Source organism: Mirounga leonina, unplaced genomic scaffold (assembly GCF_011800145.1).
Source record: "Mirounga leonina isolate KUSES-001 unplaced genomic scaffold, KU_Mleo_1.0 Mir_82, whole genome shotgun sequence".
In the NCBI taxonomy this organism is placed as follows: domain Eukaryota; kingdom Metazoa; phylum Chordata; class Mammalia; order Carnivora; family Phocidae; genus Mirounga; species Mirounga leonina.
The window spans coordinates 41,097,427-41,114,112 of NW_023270825.1; the positions used below are offsets into that span (position 1 = coordinate 41,097,427).

At 42.8% G+C, this 16,686-nt stretch overlaps 1 protein-coding gene across 1 annotated transcript in view; it reads left to right on the plus strand.

Moving 5' to 3' along the window:
• Positions 1-748: 748 nt before the first annotated feature.
• SLC35F4 (solute carrier family 35 member F4) overlaps positions 749-16,686 on the plus strand; it is a 229,448-nt gene continuing 213,510 nt past the window's right edge. Inside the window, exon 1 of the mRNA XM_034992331.1 lies at positions 749-851. Coding sequence (XP_034848222.1) covers positions 749-851 — 103 coding nt within the window. The remainder of the gene's footprint in view (positions 852-16,686) is intronic.

The following is a 16,686-nucleotide window of genomic DNA, read 5'->3' on the forward strand; positions in this document are numbered from 1 at the left end:
CACAATACCTCGATACTCACTGCACGTACCACCTGCTGAGGCCTCATTTTTTTTTTTTTTTTTCTTTTCATTTCTTAAGAAAAGACTCCCTGTCGTCTAGGCAAGTTTCGGGAACTGATTAACTCCTAGGAACGCTTGCATGTCTGCTGGCCCCAGGTGGTGTAAACGCCAAGCGTGGACCAAGACCCCGCGGCGCCCCCGATGTATCATCTCCCCAAGTGACAGTGTGCACCTCTCACATTAACACTTGGTTCCGCTTGGGTCTCTTCCATCTCCACCCCTCCTCCCCGAGCCCCTGCCACCATCTCACCTCGTCTCCTCCCACGCCCCTGGACCGAGCATCCCTTCTGGCAGGTGGGGCTGGGGGGGAATGTCAAGTCCTCTGGGAAGGGGCGCAGAAGGGTTGACAAGGAGAGTCTGCGGCCAGGTGGGGCGCCCACACCCGCCCCGGCCGCGGTGGGCGTCGGAGGTGAGGGGGCGCTGTTCGGGCAGCGGCGCGCCGGGCGGCGGGCGGGAGAGCTGCCAGGCTGACGGAGAGGCGGCCCGAGTGGGGGCCGCTCCACCGCCGCCGCCGCCGCGGTGATGCGGAGCCGGTGCTGCGCCGGGCGGTGGAGTCAGAGCCCGGGCGCGGGAGCACGAGCTGCAGCATCAGCACTGGCGGCGGCGGCGGCAACACCTGCACCAGCTCCCGGGCCCCGCGCTGCGCTCTCCGCCCCGCCGCGCCCGGGGCCGCCGCCCCGCGCTCTCTATGGATGTCAAGGCGGCCCCCAACGGGGTGGCTACCATCGAGGACCGCATCCTGCGGATCACTGGCTACTATGGCTATTACCCGGGTTACTCCAGCCAGAAAAGTAAGACGCCGCGGGGCTGCCTTGCTCCTGGGCGCCGGAGCGGGTGGGAGGCGGGAGGGCGCGCCGTCCGGACACCTGCAGCCCTGCCTGTGCCGCTAACGCTACCCTCCCGGCGGTGGGGCCGCTGGGGCGAAAAGTATGTCCGTTGTCCTCGGTGCTGAACCACGAAACAGAACGGGGGCCGAGCCATTTGCGCCCAGGAGTTTGTTAACAGGCGCAGCCTCGGGGTGGGCAGCGCGGGGCGGGGGACCCGGTGAGCGTTCCGACCGCCGTCGGCCGGCTCACCTCTGGCTTATCTACGACCGGGGGAGGCTGCCGTGGCTGTTTACTTAGCGGAAAGTCAGCCCTAGGTGCTGCACTCCACCCTCCAGCCCCCACCCCCACCCCAAGCCCCTGCGGGGTGCCCGGCCGCGGGCCGGGGGCGCGGGGGTGGGGCCGGCCCGGGGGCGGCCGAGCCAGACGTGGGTCCCGGCGCAGGCCGCCTGGGCTTGTTCACTCGGGCTGTCGAGACGTTGCCAGCGCGGGAATTACTCCTGCTAAAATAAAATGTCTTTGCGAGGTCCTCCGCCCTGGGCCGAGAAAGAACTGCTCAGGTCCTCAGAGACCCGTGCCTACGACTGGGGTTGGGGCAGGTGGAAGGGGGAGACGCGACAGGGCCAGGCGCCCGCGCTGCCAGCCGCACGTCGCGTCTACTTCTGAGCCCGAGGAGGCTTCTCCGTTCCGCACCGGCTTTCTCCCGGCCAAGCGAGGGCGGGTGGCGCGGATGCTTTCACGTTTCTGGAGCAGTTTCGGGGGGAGGGCGGTGAGGCGCGCTCTACTCTGTCCCCCTCCCCCAACACACAAACCCACTGGCTCTCTTTGCTGGAATTAGTTCAGCCAGCGACCGGAGCGAAGCTCGTTTTTCTCCGTATTGGGGGACGAGTTGCGGCTTAATTCCCAGGCAGGTGGGATTTCGCTTTTCCTGTATCAGTGCATTTCTGTCGCAATAGATGGAGCTTAATTGATATTTTTTGCTGTTATTTTTAACCGGAAACCTTGCAAGAGCCTAGATGCGTTTCTTGATTGGTATTTTTCTGTGACATTTTGGGGTCCGAGCAATGTTACAGTTTCTCTGAAGCAGACAAACCCTGACACGTAGACGAGAAAACACTTTTTTTTTTTTTCCCATGGAACTTTCTCCCCCACTATGCTCCATCTCTATTTAATAATAATCTAAGAGCTTTGTTCTCATAGAGATATTTTCTCATTTAATATTTCATTTGGTTTCAGGAAAGGCCTGTCTGATTTGGATGGTTTCTGTCTAGATGTTTTTAGAAGCTTACATTATTCATTTTCCATACAAAAGTAATTATATAGTGTTAGAATTTTCTGGAAAGAAAATAACACACTGTGGAATGCAGTTTGAAGTCTTTGTACTACAGACTCAGAAACTTCTTTTCTTCCCCAATTGGCAAAGGGTTTCTTTTTTAACCCTAGAAACCTCTGTGGAAGCACTAGTATTCCATGTGGAGATTACTTGGATTTCACCTTTGAATATTTTAATTAGGAACGATGGGATTTTGGGTTGCTTAGAGAATGGAGAAGCTGTGAAATTACAAGACTCAGAGTAGTTTATTATTGTAATTTTTATAACAACGGAACTTCGGTTAATAAAGAACAAACCAAATGGAATCCTGGAAAAGTGACATTTTAGATAAAATCGTGTTCATATTATCTTTTCGGACTCATTCAAATAACTGCTCATGTATCATTTGCAGAATAATAGGACAAAAAGAGGGAAGGGCATTGGCTGAGACAGTAACTGAAGCTGAAAGGGATGGAGATACAGTTGGCATAGTTATTTGTGATGGGCACTTACCTGACTTCAGGCCACAGAGCTCGGTGAAGACAGCATCTCACAAGCACAGAGAATTACATGATCGTCAAAGAACTTTCAGGATGTTCGTGCTTTCAGAGGTGGAAAGAGCTTGCCATTTTGCACAAAGAGAGACTAGGAGAGGAGAGAGCCGGAAGAGAGCCAGGCAGCCGAGCACCATGAAATAATCCTGCCCTTAATGCAGGCTTCAACTAGTAAACACACACATTGAAGCAAACCAGTACAATATGGTCAATTGATTTAGCTGTTACCAGGAATGAGCAACAGCTTGGGGAAAGTCTGGAGGGATATATTTAGGAAAAGGCTATGGGGAGGAATGTATACTAATGTGAAGACAAGATGACTTTCCCATTTTCTGACTGGTCATGTGTGAAACCTGAAGGATGATCTCTGTATACCTATGCCATTTACCTTTTTAGAGGTAGGTGGGGACTCACCTCTGAGAAAATGCATCAGTGATCAGCCTCCTGTTAATGTATAGGGCTGCCATCCCTGGCAATCAGGAAGAGGAGTACCTTGCCCGGAAGAAATTCTATTAGCCTGATACAAAAAAAGAAATGTGTGTATATGTGTATTACACATATAATATATAATTTATACTATATATGATATTATCAGGATAATTATCAAGGTACAGAAATGATTGAAGCATTTGTCTAGCTTCGAGTTACTTACTGCCTGGTAGGGGAAATAGATTCATCCATTCAACAAGTGTTAAGTGAGCACCTCCTATGTGCCAGGAATACATCCGTGAACAAAATAGACAAAAATGTTTTCCTTTTTAGAGCTGAAGTTTCAGTGGGTGGAGACAGGCAATAATATGAACAAACAAACAAATAAGTAATGTAGTTTATTTCAAGGTGATTGGTGCTTTTAAAAAATATCACAACAGGGTAAAAAGAATGACAGATTCTGAGGTGGGGGTAGAGATTGTGGCAATTTTAAATCGTGGCAATTGGGTAGAAATTGTGGCAGTTTTTAAGTCAGCTGAGGCTTCACTGAGGAGGTCACAAGTAGGCAAAGCCTTGAGGTATGTGAAGAAGTTAGACATGTGGACATCTGGAAGATGTTCCAGGCAGAGGAAACAGCCAATGCAAGGCTCTGAGGTGGAATGTGTCTGGCATGCTAGAGAAAAAGCATTGAGGTCTGTGTGGGCTGAAGGGGGGTGAACAGCTGGGAGAGTGGTTGGAGGTGAGGTCACTGTGGGTGCAGGGCTCAGGTAAAGTAGGGCCTTATAGGCCATCATAAGTCCTTTGGCTGGGGAGCCTTTGTGGCGTGTTGACAAAGGAGTGATGTGACTTGACTTTCAAAAGGATCAGTTTGGCTGCTCTATTCAGGCAGGGGTGGAAGCAGAGAGACTAGTTAGTATGTTATTGCTATAACCTGGGTGAGAGCATGGTGCTGGGCATCAGAGTGGTTAACAGTGCAGGTGGGAAGAGGTGGTCAGATTCTACAGATACCTGAAATTAGAGCCATGTGGGATTCCTGATGGATTGGATATGGCACCTACGAGAGAGGGGGGCGGGGGAGAGGAGCAAAAAATGATACTGTCCTTTCTGGTTTGACTGACTTTGAGTTGCCAATAGCTGAAGTGTGGAAGGCTTCAAGGTAGAGAGGCTTTAGGGGGGCAGGGGATAAGGATAATATTTTGGAAATGTTGAATGTAATTGGAGATGAAGGGTAAGCCTGGAATTCAGAGGAAATACCTGATTGGAGATATAAATTAGGGATTTTTCAGCATTTGGATGGTATTTGAAGCCCAAGACTGATGAAATCTCCAAGGAATGAATTTATGTAGAGAAGAAAAGAGGAACAAGGACTGAACCCTGGGGCTCTCAGACATTAAGAGGCTGAGGAGAAGAGAAACCACTATGGGAGACCAAGAAGGAGGTCAGGGAGGTGGGAGGAAAACCAGGAGCATGTGATACCCTGGAAGCCAGTGAAGAGTTTCAAGGGGAAGGGATCAGCTGAGTCCCATGCGGCTGAAAAGTTAAGTAAAATAAAGACTGGTGACTGACCACTGAATTTGGCAACTGGGGATCTTTGGTGACCTTGATTAGAACCTTGGCAAGAGCAGGTAAGGTAGGATAAAAGTACTCAAATGTGTATAAGAGAAAATTAGAGAGAGGACTTGGAACTGTGAGTAGAGATAGTTCTTCAAGGGTTTTTTTTTTTTTTTTTTGTGCAAAGGGGAGCAGAGGAAATGGGGATAGTAGGGTTAAGAAGTTTTTTTTTTAATTGGAAGAAATAACAGCATGTTTGCATGCACTTGAGAATGATTCAATAGAGAAAGAATAATCAGTGATGTTGGAGAGATAAGGTATGGAATCTACTGTACAACAGAAAGGACATTTCATGGATGTAGGGCAGAAGATGTGGGTGCAGGTTCTGGAAGGTGGGTAACCAAGATGGTGGGGGTCAGTTGAGGTTCTCTTTTGTTGCTTTAGTTTTCTCCAAAGAGGAAGCAAGCAATCAACTGAGAGTGAGGGTGGGGGAGGGGTGGTAGTGGTTGGAGGAGAGAGAAGGTGTGAATAGTTAAATGGGGAGAGTGAACAGACTGGGGAAGTGCAGTAAGGTTGTCTGGCTGCCTTACGGGGCCCACTTCAAGTTTCTGGCCACAAATATAAAGTGAGACCAGTCAGTAGGTTGTTGTATTCACTGATACAATGAAGACATGGAGCAAGTGAAGAGAAGGATTTAACCAGAGTTGCACATTATCCAATGGGTATAATAAAATAATAGGGGCAAGAGGGTAGTGAAGGCATGCAAGGCAGGTATTACCGTAATGACTGACCATAGCATTTAAAACTGGTAAGGAGAGGAGAGGAAATCAAGGTAAAGGCAGCGAATAAAGAGGTGGTAAGGATCAGTGGATTGCAATCTCGGTGGGATCAAAGGGTAGCGGAAGTTAGCTGGAAGACAAGATGTGGTGGTCAGAGAGAGAGAGCTATATGCTGTAAGATGTTATTTCCATTAAGTCAAGTCAATTTATGTTTTACTGATATTTGATATTTTTGGGGTGAGCCTTCTTTTTTGTGTTTGCATAAGGAGGCAGTATGTTGATATGTAGTGAATTAAGCCCTCGTGGTTTGGAGATTGATTCTAGTCTTAAACCTGCCAGGAACTGGCTCCACGACCTTCCCTGTGTACATCTTTCCTCCAGCCTCAAACCCTTCTAATCCAGTATGCACACCTTAACAACCTTTAGTTCCCTAAAATGCAAATCGGTTCATCTCCCATCCCTAATCAAATGCCTGGAATAAATCTTCCTTTTCTGTGGCATAAAGTCCAGACTCCTTAGCATGCCACAATCTGAGCCCAGCTTACATTGTTCTATTTTAGCACACATTTTCCCCACTAATTGCCAAAGTAAAGCATGCTTAATGCAGAAAATCTGGAAGGCAGAGAAGCAAAGAGAGATTAAAACAAAATTACTCATAATTCCATCACCCAGAGGTGATTAGTATTAACATTTTGGTTAACACTATCCTTTCAGTCTTTTTTTATATCCATAGACATGTGCAAATTCTTTTTATTTCATACTGAACATTTCTCTCATTGGTCTCTCTATTTTTAATAAATGTAATGTATTCACAGTCTTCCATATATTCAAGCACCTTAATCTACTTAAGTTGTTGGATCTTTAGCCCAGTTTGTTGTTTGTTTGTTTTTTAATTTCATAGCTGACATGTCCTTCACAAACCCTGGGCATAGTCTCATCAAGGAGCTCATTGTATTTGATAACATTATTGTCTCCATGCTCTTCTTCTCCTCAGTGCCTTTTTACACTCTGGCCAGATGGCTTCCTCTCCCTATGTTTCCTTCATCACTCTTTGGAAAGCTCCTATTTATCTTTAAAGGCTGAGTTTAAACGTGCTGTCCTCTGTAAAGCTTCCTGATTGCTCCAGGCTGGGTTAATCCTCCCTCTGTGCGCCCATCATACTGTGTATTCACCTCTGCTCCAGCATTTAGCACACTATTTTCGGCTGTTTACTTTACACAAGGCTGTCTCACCCACAGAGCTTGGGGAGGGTAGGGACTGACTTTATTTATTTATTTTCCTCTTAGGTAAAGTGTCTGGTACATTCTGGATGTTCAATAAGGTTTATTGCACTAATGCATGAATGATTATAGAATGATTATAGTTTCCTTTGAAGAAATGGGAGAGTTAATTATTTTCACACAGAAAAAGAAAGTACCTGATAGTAGCAATTGGAGGGACCGAAAAAATACACCAGCTATGAATAGATGTGCCTGTTCAGAGAATGAAAATACCCCAAATGGTATTTTGTGATCGCTTTACCTTTGTGGTTATAACTTCTGCATTTTCATCCTTCTTCTTTTCTTCAGCTCGTTTTCTGTGCTTGAATGGAGGGAAAGGCTTTTTTTTTTTTTTCTTTTTTAATACACAGTAGTACAAGTTACTAGAATGATAAGAGATACAATGTGGTCCTTCCCCCACCCTCTTTTGAAATGGTTGCCATTGGTCTTCATGGCATAATATATAACATTTACGCACTCTAACTGATGTAATGTTATAAAATTGTAATGTTACTCCACTCTAATGGAGTAAGTTATAAAATTGTCTCTTATTAGTGACATGAATGCAATAAATATTTCTCCCAGTTCACATTCTGTTTTAGCCTGATAATAAGCTTTATGCTTCTTTGTATGTGATAGGTAGTGTTTTGTAAACAGTCATAAATAATTACCATTGATACGTAGTATTGAGAAGTCTTTGTAACATAGTTTTTAACTGTAATGTATAAGGGCTATGTTGATACTGAATATCATTATGTATGTTTATTAATGTTGGATAACGTGGTCATTTCTGCAGTGCTTCTTTTGGCATGTATTTTTCATTCAAAATATAAATTTACATGTAAATTGGGTATTTGAATTATAAAATACTACGACTACTAATAGCTAACATGTGGGTTTAACATTATAAAGTATAAAGTAATTCACAGATTTACTTTCTTTGTAAAGTCTATCTAAGGCCTGTTTGGGGCCTTGAGGTCTAATGCAAAGACCACAGGATCCTGCTGTGCTACTTCTTAGCCTTTAAACTTGTGCAAACAATGGGGCGCCTGGGTGTGTCAGTAGGTTGAAAGTTGGACTCTTGGTTTTGGCTTGGGTCATGATCTCAGGGGTCTTGGGATGGGGCTCCACACTCCGTGGAGAGTCTGTTTGAAAATTCTCTCCCTCTGCTCCTCCCCCTGCTCTCTCTGTCTCTTTTTTTTTTTTTTTAAGATTTTATTTATTTGAGAGAGAGAGAATGAGAGAGAGAGAGAACATATGAGAGGGGATAGGGTCAGAGGACGAAGCAGACTCCCTGCCGAGAAGGGAGCCCGATGCGGGACTCGATCCCGGGACTCCAGGATCATGACCTGAGCCGAAGGCAGTCGCCTAACCAACTGAGTCACCCAGGCGCCCCTCTCTGTCTCTTTCTAATAAATAAATAAGTATTTAAAAAAAAATAAACTTGCACAAGTAACTCTTCAGGTCAACAATTTTATTCTTGTAAAATGGGAATAATTGTAGTTGTTTCACAGGTCATTGGAGAATTATGTAAGATAATGTATCCTGAATGTCTAGCACAATGCCTAGTTCAATGTGTGGAAGCTGTTAGTGATTATGGAGGAAACCAGTAGAATTGGTTTCACCATCAGAAAGCCTTGCTCAGTTTTTCCTGGTGAATAAGTGACTTACCACTTTTTTTTTCTTCCATACCCAGTGTTGTATTTTGAATTGTTACTGGAAGTTGTGTTACAGCAAGTTTAAAGATAATTTACAGATTATTCAAGTTCGTAGTATATTTTTATTATTGGACATTGCCTTCCATTCCTTATCCATTTCTGGCTTGTTTGATGCTGTGATTGAAAGGGGAAGTATGTAACACTTACCTGGATTGCCCCTAAGGAGAGTTTAAAATGGGCTGGAGGGGGGCGCCTGGGTGGCTCAGATGGTTAAGCGTCTGCCTTAGGCTCAGGTCATGATCCCAGCGTCCTGGGATCGAGTCCCGCATCGGGCTCCCTGCTCCTTGGGAGCCTGCTTCTCCCCCTCCTCTCTCTCTCTCTTTGTCTCTCATGAATAAAAAAATAAATAAAATAAAAATAAAATAAATAAAATAAAATAAAATGGGCTGGAGGTCATTTGTGATGAGGTTATTCCCAGTGGGTTGATCTAAAAGAGAGGAGACAAATCTAGGGCCTATGAGTGACAGGATGGGTCTGCGTGTCTGGAGATACAGATAGGCAGACCTCAAAGTAGAAGGGAGTGCAGAGGGGTGCCAGGGGTGTGGGAGAATAGGGACCAGGGAATGGGGGAGGGGAAGCGTGGAATCCCATTTGAAGATGGGTAGCATGGGATGGGGGTGAGTAGGGTTAGACAGGATTGGGAGCGCCACCAGGTGAAGAGGAAGTGAAGGCTGAGGATTAATTTGGAACTAGTCTGTTGGAAGTTGCAGTGTTTCTTTAATTTGCGGAGTCTTAAAGGGACAGTTCCTTTTTGGGCTATTTATGTAGCAGTAAACATAACAGAGTATTTTATGTTCTACTTTAAAAAATGCATCATTATGTTATAAACACATTATATATTTCTACATAATCTTTGGAGTTAATTTTTTTAAGTTATAAAGTGTTTAATTACTTACAGACCCAGAGGATATAGAGAAAACAGAAAATAATCTCGTCACCCTAACCCAACTGCTGTTATTTTGGCTAATTTCCTTTCCTCCTAATGTGTATAGGGCTTCACTTCTTGAATTTTGACAAATATAAACTATAGTGTAGTCATAATTCTGATACACACACAATTTTGTGCCCTGCTTCTCTTCTGCTTAACATTTTAGGATAAGCATTTTGTAATTTTGTTGCATTTATCTGCTCTGAGAGGCTGGAATTAGATTCTCCTTTCAGAGAGCTTGCCTTAAAAATTTTGTGCAAGCTGGCTCTCAGTTATTTGAGACTAAATAAAATGGAGAGACCTGGAGTGTTCATGAGGGCTTGTTTGGTTTCTAGTTACAGAATTCCATTTGAGCTGGCTCTAGCAAAAACGGAAGTGATTGAAAGGAGGTTGGGAGTGTCCCACGGATTTGAGGGGCAGGGATAAGGTGGGATAAGCTAGCAGCAGGTCCTGGAGTGTGATAGGGAAAACAGGAAGCCCTCTTTCTCTGCCTTTCATCTCTTTTTCTGGCACACGTTCTCCATTCTTGTCTCTTCCTGCAGGCTGGCTTTCTCAATTTCCTTGTCCAAATGGTTGAAAATAGCCTCTACCAGCCGTCCCGGTGTTTATGTGTCCTCTATTCAAAAGAGCAGACAGACTGAGCAAGAATCTCTTACTTCTAAATCCAGATTCCCGAAGAGAGGGACGCGTTGGCCCAGTCTGTGTCAAGTGCACACTCTTGATTCTATTGACTGTTGTCGTTTGGGGCAGGGTCAAGTGACACAATCATGCTGCCAGAAACTCTCTCGTGTAAGTAACCCTTTTGACCGCAGGGGAAAATGTTGTTTCCAGAGAAGAGGGGCAATTGACTGGACAGTCAACTTAATATTATTTAGTTCACAGAGTTTTGCATAAGAAAGGGTTTTTTTTTATATCAAATTGTAGGCTTCAATCAAGAGCCAGTCTTTTCTTTCTTCTGGTTCTGATTGTTTTTAGAGTATATCTCGATAATATTTATTTATTTATTTATTTATTTATTTATTTATTTATTTATTTATTTATTAAGATTTTATTTATTTATTTGACAGAGAGAGACACAGCGAGAGAGGGAACACAAGCAGGGGGAGTGGGAGAGGGAGAAGCAGGCTTCCCGCCGAGCAGGGAGCCCCACGCGGGGCTCGATCCCAGGACCCTGGGATCATGAGCTGAGCTGAAGGCAGACGCTTAATGACTGAGCCACCCAGGCGCCCCATCTCGATAATATTTAGTGAGGTTATAGATACTATATTCCTACAAACTAAGGAAGTCCAAGTGTCTGTTGAGAGTATAAGCCCCTAGGGACTTCTGTTTTAAAGTACCCAGCCAGTACTGCACACTACTTATTGAGTTTTATTGAAGTGCAACTGCTTACATCAAGTTTGGAAAACATATTTTCTAGGTCAGATAGGGCAACACACCAGTTCCTTCAGGCTCAAGGTATAGTAACTGAAGATGACGCTTAACATTGTATATTTTAAACAGGCATTGAAAATTACACTTTTCTGCAGTCTGGAATCTTCTATATTTAGTCCTGGGCTAATGCCAAAATGGCACTAGTGAGGTGTCAATAATGGTTTTGTGGTCTTAAAAACCAGACAGACTAAGAATTCTTTATCTCTTGTGAAAGCTAAGAGTCCTAAGGAGGTAAGAGCTGCAGATTTTTGCTGCTGATACCTTGCTAAGCTCTAAGTCATATGACTTTGGTATCTATCTTGTGTTTTTGTTCATATCTATGTTGAATCATAGTCCTTCTGGAGGAACGATCCAGATCGAGTGATTTGGGACCCCTTTGGAACACCATCTTCCCTGCAAGACTTATGGTGGCAGGTTCTAAAGAAGCAATATATACATCTAAGATGACATTATTATTTACCAGGGACTTTTTAGAACAAATATATTTGAAGCTGAGAACTTTTTATTTCTCCTTAATTTTTTTTTTTTTTTAATGTGAGTACTTGAACAGGAGCTTCTTGTCATGCTCCTTTTTAGTCCACAGCCATCATGATCTTTCAAAAGCATTAACTGGATCATTCCTCTGGTTAAAGTTTTTGGTGGCTTTCCATATCTCTTTGGAACCCAGCCTACAAGGAAGTTCCTACGGGGTCCATTTCTTCAGATAGCAGCACTCTTCCCTGATAGAATGCCCTGATCGTGCTTTGGGCGCAGTGGCGAGTACTCCTGGCTCTTCCTTTCCTCCTGGCTGATGAACATGCTCTTCCCCACTCCTAGTGCTCCTACCTGACTGGCTCCTAGCCAACCCTCCTGTCTTACCTTAACTGTCACTGCATCAGAGAGACCTTTCTAGCTTTGCACCTCTCTCCTCTGTACTTTTCCTTTACAGCACTTACTACAAACTACAGTTACAGTTTATGTTGATTGCTGTGACTGTTTAATGGTCTTCCTGCCCGCTAGTCTCTTAGCTCCCTAAGGAAAGGGATGGATACATTTTGTTCAGCACCATGTACCCAGCACACAGGACAGTGCCTGTGCACTCCATAAATATTTGTTGAATGTGTGATCGAGGCTTGTTAACAATTTCAAGTAGAGTTTTTGCAAAAAAAAAAAAATCAACTTTTTATTTGAAATATTGTTCAGTTTACAGAAAAGTTGCTAAGATAATACAAAGAATTCCTGTATGTCCCTCACCCACTTACCCCATTGTTATCACTTTATATGACCAGTGTAAATTTGTCCAAACTAAGAAACCAATATTGGTACATTATTGTTAATTAAACTCCAGGCTTTATTTGGATTTCACCAGTTTTTCCATTAAGGTTCTCTTTCTGGTCCAGGATCTGGTCTGGCCCATTGCATTCAGTTGTCATGTTTCTTAAGTAGGCTTCTAATGCATCAAACTTGGAAAGATAGTTTCAATTTTATAGGAATTTCCTGGTCAGTTTTTTAGGGCTTGGGTCAGATCACATTTGAAAACTTAACAACTAGTTTACAAGGTGATATTGGATTAAATTCATGTTAGAAATGACCTCTAACCTGACATGGTAATTACATAGTATCTTAAAGGACTACTCCATAGCATAGAATGGTAGTTGTTAGTGTTTCTACTTTTTAACATTTTGGGGGACGCAGAAATCTTTGAAAATCTAGATAAAGCTATAAATTACCACCTCTCCCTCCAAATATACGTATACACAAAACATTTTAATGCAGCTTATTTGAACACACTGGAAATTTATTACTTCACTGGAATGGGCTATAAAGATGATGATTCCAATGAGTTGTATCTGTTTTTCTGTTTTATGAGAATGTGTACAAAATGTAATGGTAGTGTCTCGAAAAATTGAAATAGTTCAAATTTGTTAACTAAAGTAGGAATGAGCTTCAGTTTTATTCAAAAGTGAATTTTAGTGAGAAAGCTCTTGTCACCTGGACTGAATAAGAAGCGGAAATGTTGGAGTGGTTTTAGGCATGGGAATCCTCATGTAATTTGCACTCAAGTCAATGAGGTCATTTTTGAGGCGAGATCTGCATCATCCATGCTGTCTTTGATAGCAAAGAAAGGATGATGAATTTGTGTTTCAATTTTAAGGTTGTCTAAGCATAATTAGCTTTCAAATACATCCTGCGGTGGATCTAGATGCTCCCAGATCATTTCTCTGCACTGAAATTTTATGACCTGTTGTCAGTCTGGATCCTTTACTTTCCCGAGGAGCTGTGTTTCCAAAAGAACTTGTGGTTTTCAGCTGCATTCTAATAGTGACTTTAAAGCTTTCGATGAAAAAGTGTATCATGTTTATATCTATAAAGTAAGCAAAGTGAAAAATGGACTTCTCCTTACTAAAGTGACTATTCTAAGGATGGACTTTCCTTTTCTCTCAAAGGGGATACAAATGTCTCGCCAAATGTCATTCAAAGATTTCAAGTCACAGTTTCTGGAAAGACATTAGCTTCCAGGTAGTCAAGAAGAATTCCACATTCTCTTTACTGGTTTTGATGCAATTGCCTTTTAAGGCACTAGTCAAGGTTTCCTGTGGGATCCTTGACAGTATTTTGGATACTACTCTATGCTGATGTGTAAGGCAGCAAGTTATACTAGTAAGCAAACTTCTTTTATCACCAAAGCAGCACAACCTACTTTTCTCCCCAGGTATAGTTTGTTTGACATTGCAACCTTTCACGTTTCCTAAAAAGCTTGCAGGATAGGCATTCTCCTTAGATGATATTCATATTCATGTAACAGGAAAATCAGGAGTGGGAAGCATTGTGAGACAAATAGTTATTTGCTAAAGGGAAATAGCATAGCTGCTGCTATCTCCAATGTTTGCAGCAAAATTGTGGCAAATAAACAGCTTGGGGAGAAGACTTTATTTGATAAGGGCACCGCTTCCATTTTTATCCTCTGCTACAGACCACAAACCAGTTTATCCTTTTCCAAAGCACACTGGTTCCCAAGGTCTTCCCAGGATGCATCTGGCTGCAAGAAAACTCAACTTAGATTGGCTTAAGCAGTAAGGAACTTTATTCTCTTTGAGAGCAGGAAGTTGGGAGGTGGGGCGGCTGACTTAATGGCTTCTGTTGTAATGCGGTACCCAGAGTCTACTGTATTCCATCTCTTGCTGTGTTGTACTTTGCAGGACATTTTCTTGACTTCATTTTAAAACTCTTTTATTAACTTTTTTTTTTTTAACTTAAAGTTTCATTTAAAGTTGTAATAACTTTCTTTCATTTTCCTAATATTTCTTTTAAAAATATGGCATCTTGTTCTTATTTCACAAATATGATAGCTTCTCTTATTGCCTGAGGATATTACTAATGTGTTTTTTCTTTGTTTTCTTCTTTTCAATGGGCTGCTTTTTCCAGGTTACTTTTTAATAAGTTTTTATTATTGTTAGCCAATATACTTGAAATTTTGTGATTTTGCTTTATCTGCTTATGTTCTGCAATGGAGGGTTCCAAAGTTATTTGGAATCTGTGGGGGTGGTTGAGGAGGGCAAGAACCATGAAGGGTCTTATGCCACTTGCAAGCTAACAAGTCAGTCTGCGGCAATTTTGTGGATGCTAGCAGAAGACAGGAGATTCCTGGGTCAGAGACAAAGGACTTTATTACTCATAGTCCAGCAAGCAGCGTGAGCTTCATGCTCGCCATGGTTCCCCTTGCTCCCCAAGTTCCACAGGGACGAGGTGGAGCAAAGCAAGGTGGATCCTCACTTTTGCAGTAGGTTTGTGTCACAGCTGAGGACTCCTCAGCTTAGGAAATCCCAATGATTTATAATGGCCTGTAAGTGAACCTACCCAAGCTTTGCTTCAGAGGGAGATGTTTGCAAACAAGCCTGCTTTCTGTTCTAGAGGGAGACATTATCTCTACCTTCCAAACTCTTCACTATACAGGGGCTTGAAAAAGTAGTCCAGAAAAAAAAGCTGTCAGGTTCTGCCCAAGATCTTCAGAAATGAAAGAAAGACCTATGGAGACTTGTCTCCGGACTGGGGCTTGTCTTTTATGATTTTATTTCAAATAGCTGTGCTGTTTCCTTGGGAACATTCAAAATCATTTTCTTAAGATCTGTTCCTTTGGATCATAGAAGGCTTTTCTCATCTCTTGACTGGCTGCTAATATTTTGGGAATCAAGTAGGAAAGAAGCTTGGGCATCTCAGTGAGCAGTGTGCATACATTCCACTTAATTCCTCCATGATTTTGGTATGGTACCCCAGTATTCAGCCATGCTTGGTGTCCTCTTAGACTCCTGTTTGGGCCTCTCCAGAGAATAAAGCTCTGGCCTTTGGTGGAGTTAAGGGAGGTAGAGTCAAATGCTGTACAGAGTGAGGGGTGGGAATTAAGAAGCCATCAGGCTTAAACAGATTTAACCAAGGCTACTGATTTTAGCCTCACTAGTATCCCTCTAATAGGGGTAGCTCGTAACTTAGGACAGTTCTGTGTTGTAAATGGACTAATATCCACTTTCCTCTACCCTCAGTTTAGGTTTTAGTTTCCTCAGGCCTGAAAAGTCATTTACTACTTTCTAGCTTCTAAAACATCATTCTTATCTTTGCTCTTGATTCTGCAGATTTACACCTTTAAGAAATTCACTTATTGTCATTTCAGTGGAATTTCCTGAGGGAACAAATAAAGATGTGTGTATTCAACCTGCCATCCTTACCAGGAGTACCATTGTCCTTATTTCTATTCTTTGAAATCTACAAACTTAAACTAGATCTACTGTAAGCTAAGATAAATGTCATATTCATAGCAGAGTACATTATCTTGATTTCCCCCCAGTGGGAAGCTATTTTAGATGTCATAACATGGGGGCAAACAACATTGTGCATGATCAGCTTCTTGATCTGAATTTTGGTTTCACAGACGTGTTTACCTTAGGAAAATATCATCAAGCAGTGCACTTCAAGTCTGTGTAATTTTCTATATGGCTGTTATATTACAATAAAAAGTTTACGTTAAAAATTGTATATAACATGACTAGATACCATAGCATTCCAGTCCGTTTTACTCTTATTTTTAATAAACATTGAATTGTAACTTAAAAATATTTTCTAAATTTTCAAAATAACATAAATAAGGTAAATAATTACTTTTGTGTGTTCCTAGCTCATTAACCCCTAATATATCCCCTAGTCCCTTACCAGTATGAGGAAAGTGGTTCCCAAATACTTTGCCGCATACTAGAAACAACTGGGAGTTCTAAGGACTATCCCAATGCCAAGGCTGCATTACATTCCAATTAAAGCAGATTCTCTGGGATTAAGACCCAGGCATCAATACTTTTTAATGCTCACCAGGAGAATCCAGTGGACAAGGCTATGAACACAGGTTTAGAACATGACTTCTCAAATTATCTGCGGTAAAGAACTGGTTTGTATTTTTAAATTTCCAACTCACTATAGATGGGAACTCTTGCAAAATCAATAAAAATGAACTAATAGAAGAAATAATCATGCTGAGAGATCACAGCAATGTCAACTTGCTATAAGGTTTTCTCAGTGTTTACTCTCCGTTTCCGTATTTGTCTGGCCCCAGGCTGGTAACAGCTCACGGTCAGGACCAGTCTGCTGAGCGGGCACACATGAAGTAGCACTGACTACTCAGACCCTGGAATTCTCTCTCTCTCTCTCTCTCTCTCAGCACAGGCTGAGTATCCGTATCCTCTCCTCTCCGTGGAGTCATTTTGGCGACTGAAGAGGATGTGGATTGAGGCCTATAGTGTGTGCCCCGGCTAACTCTCCATAAGCCCCCTGCCACATCGCATCTACTCTGATGCATTTCTGGGCTCGGAAAGCGTGGGG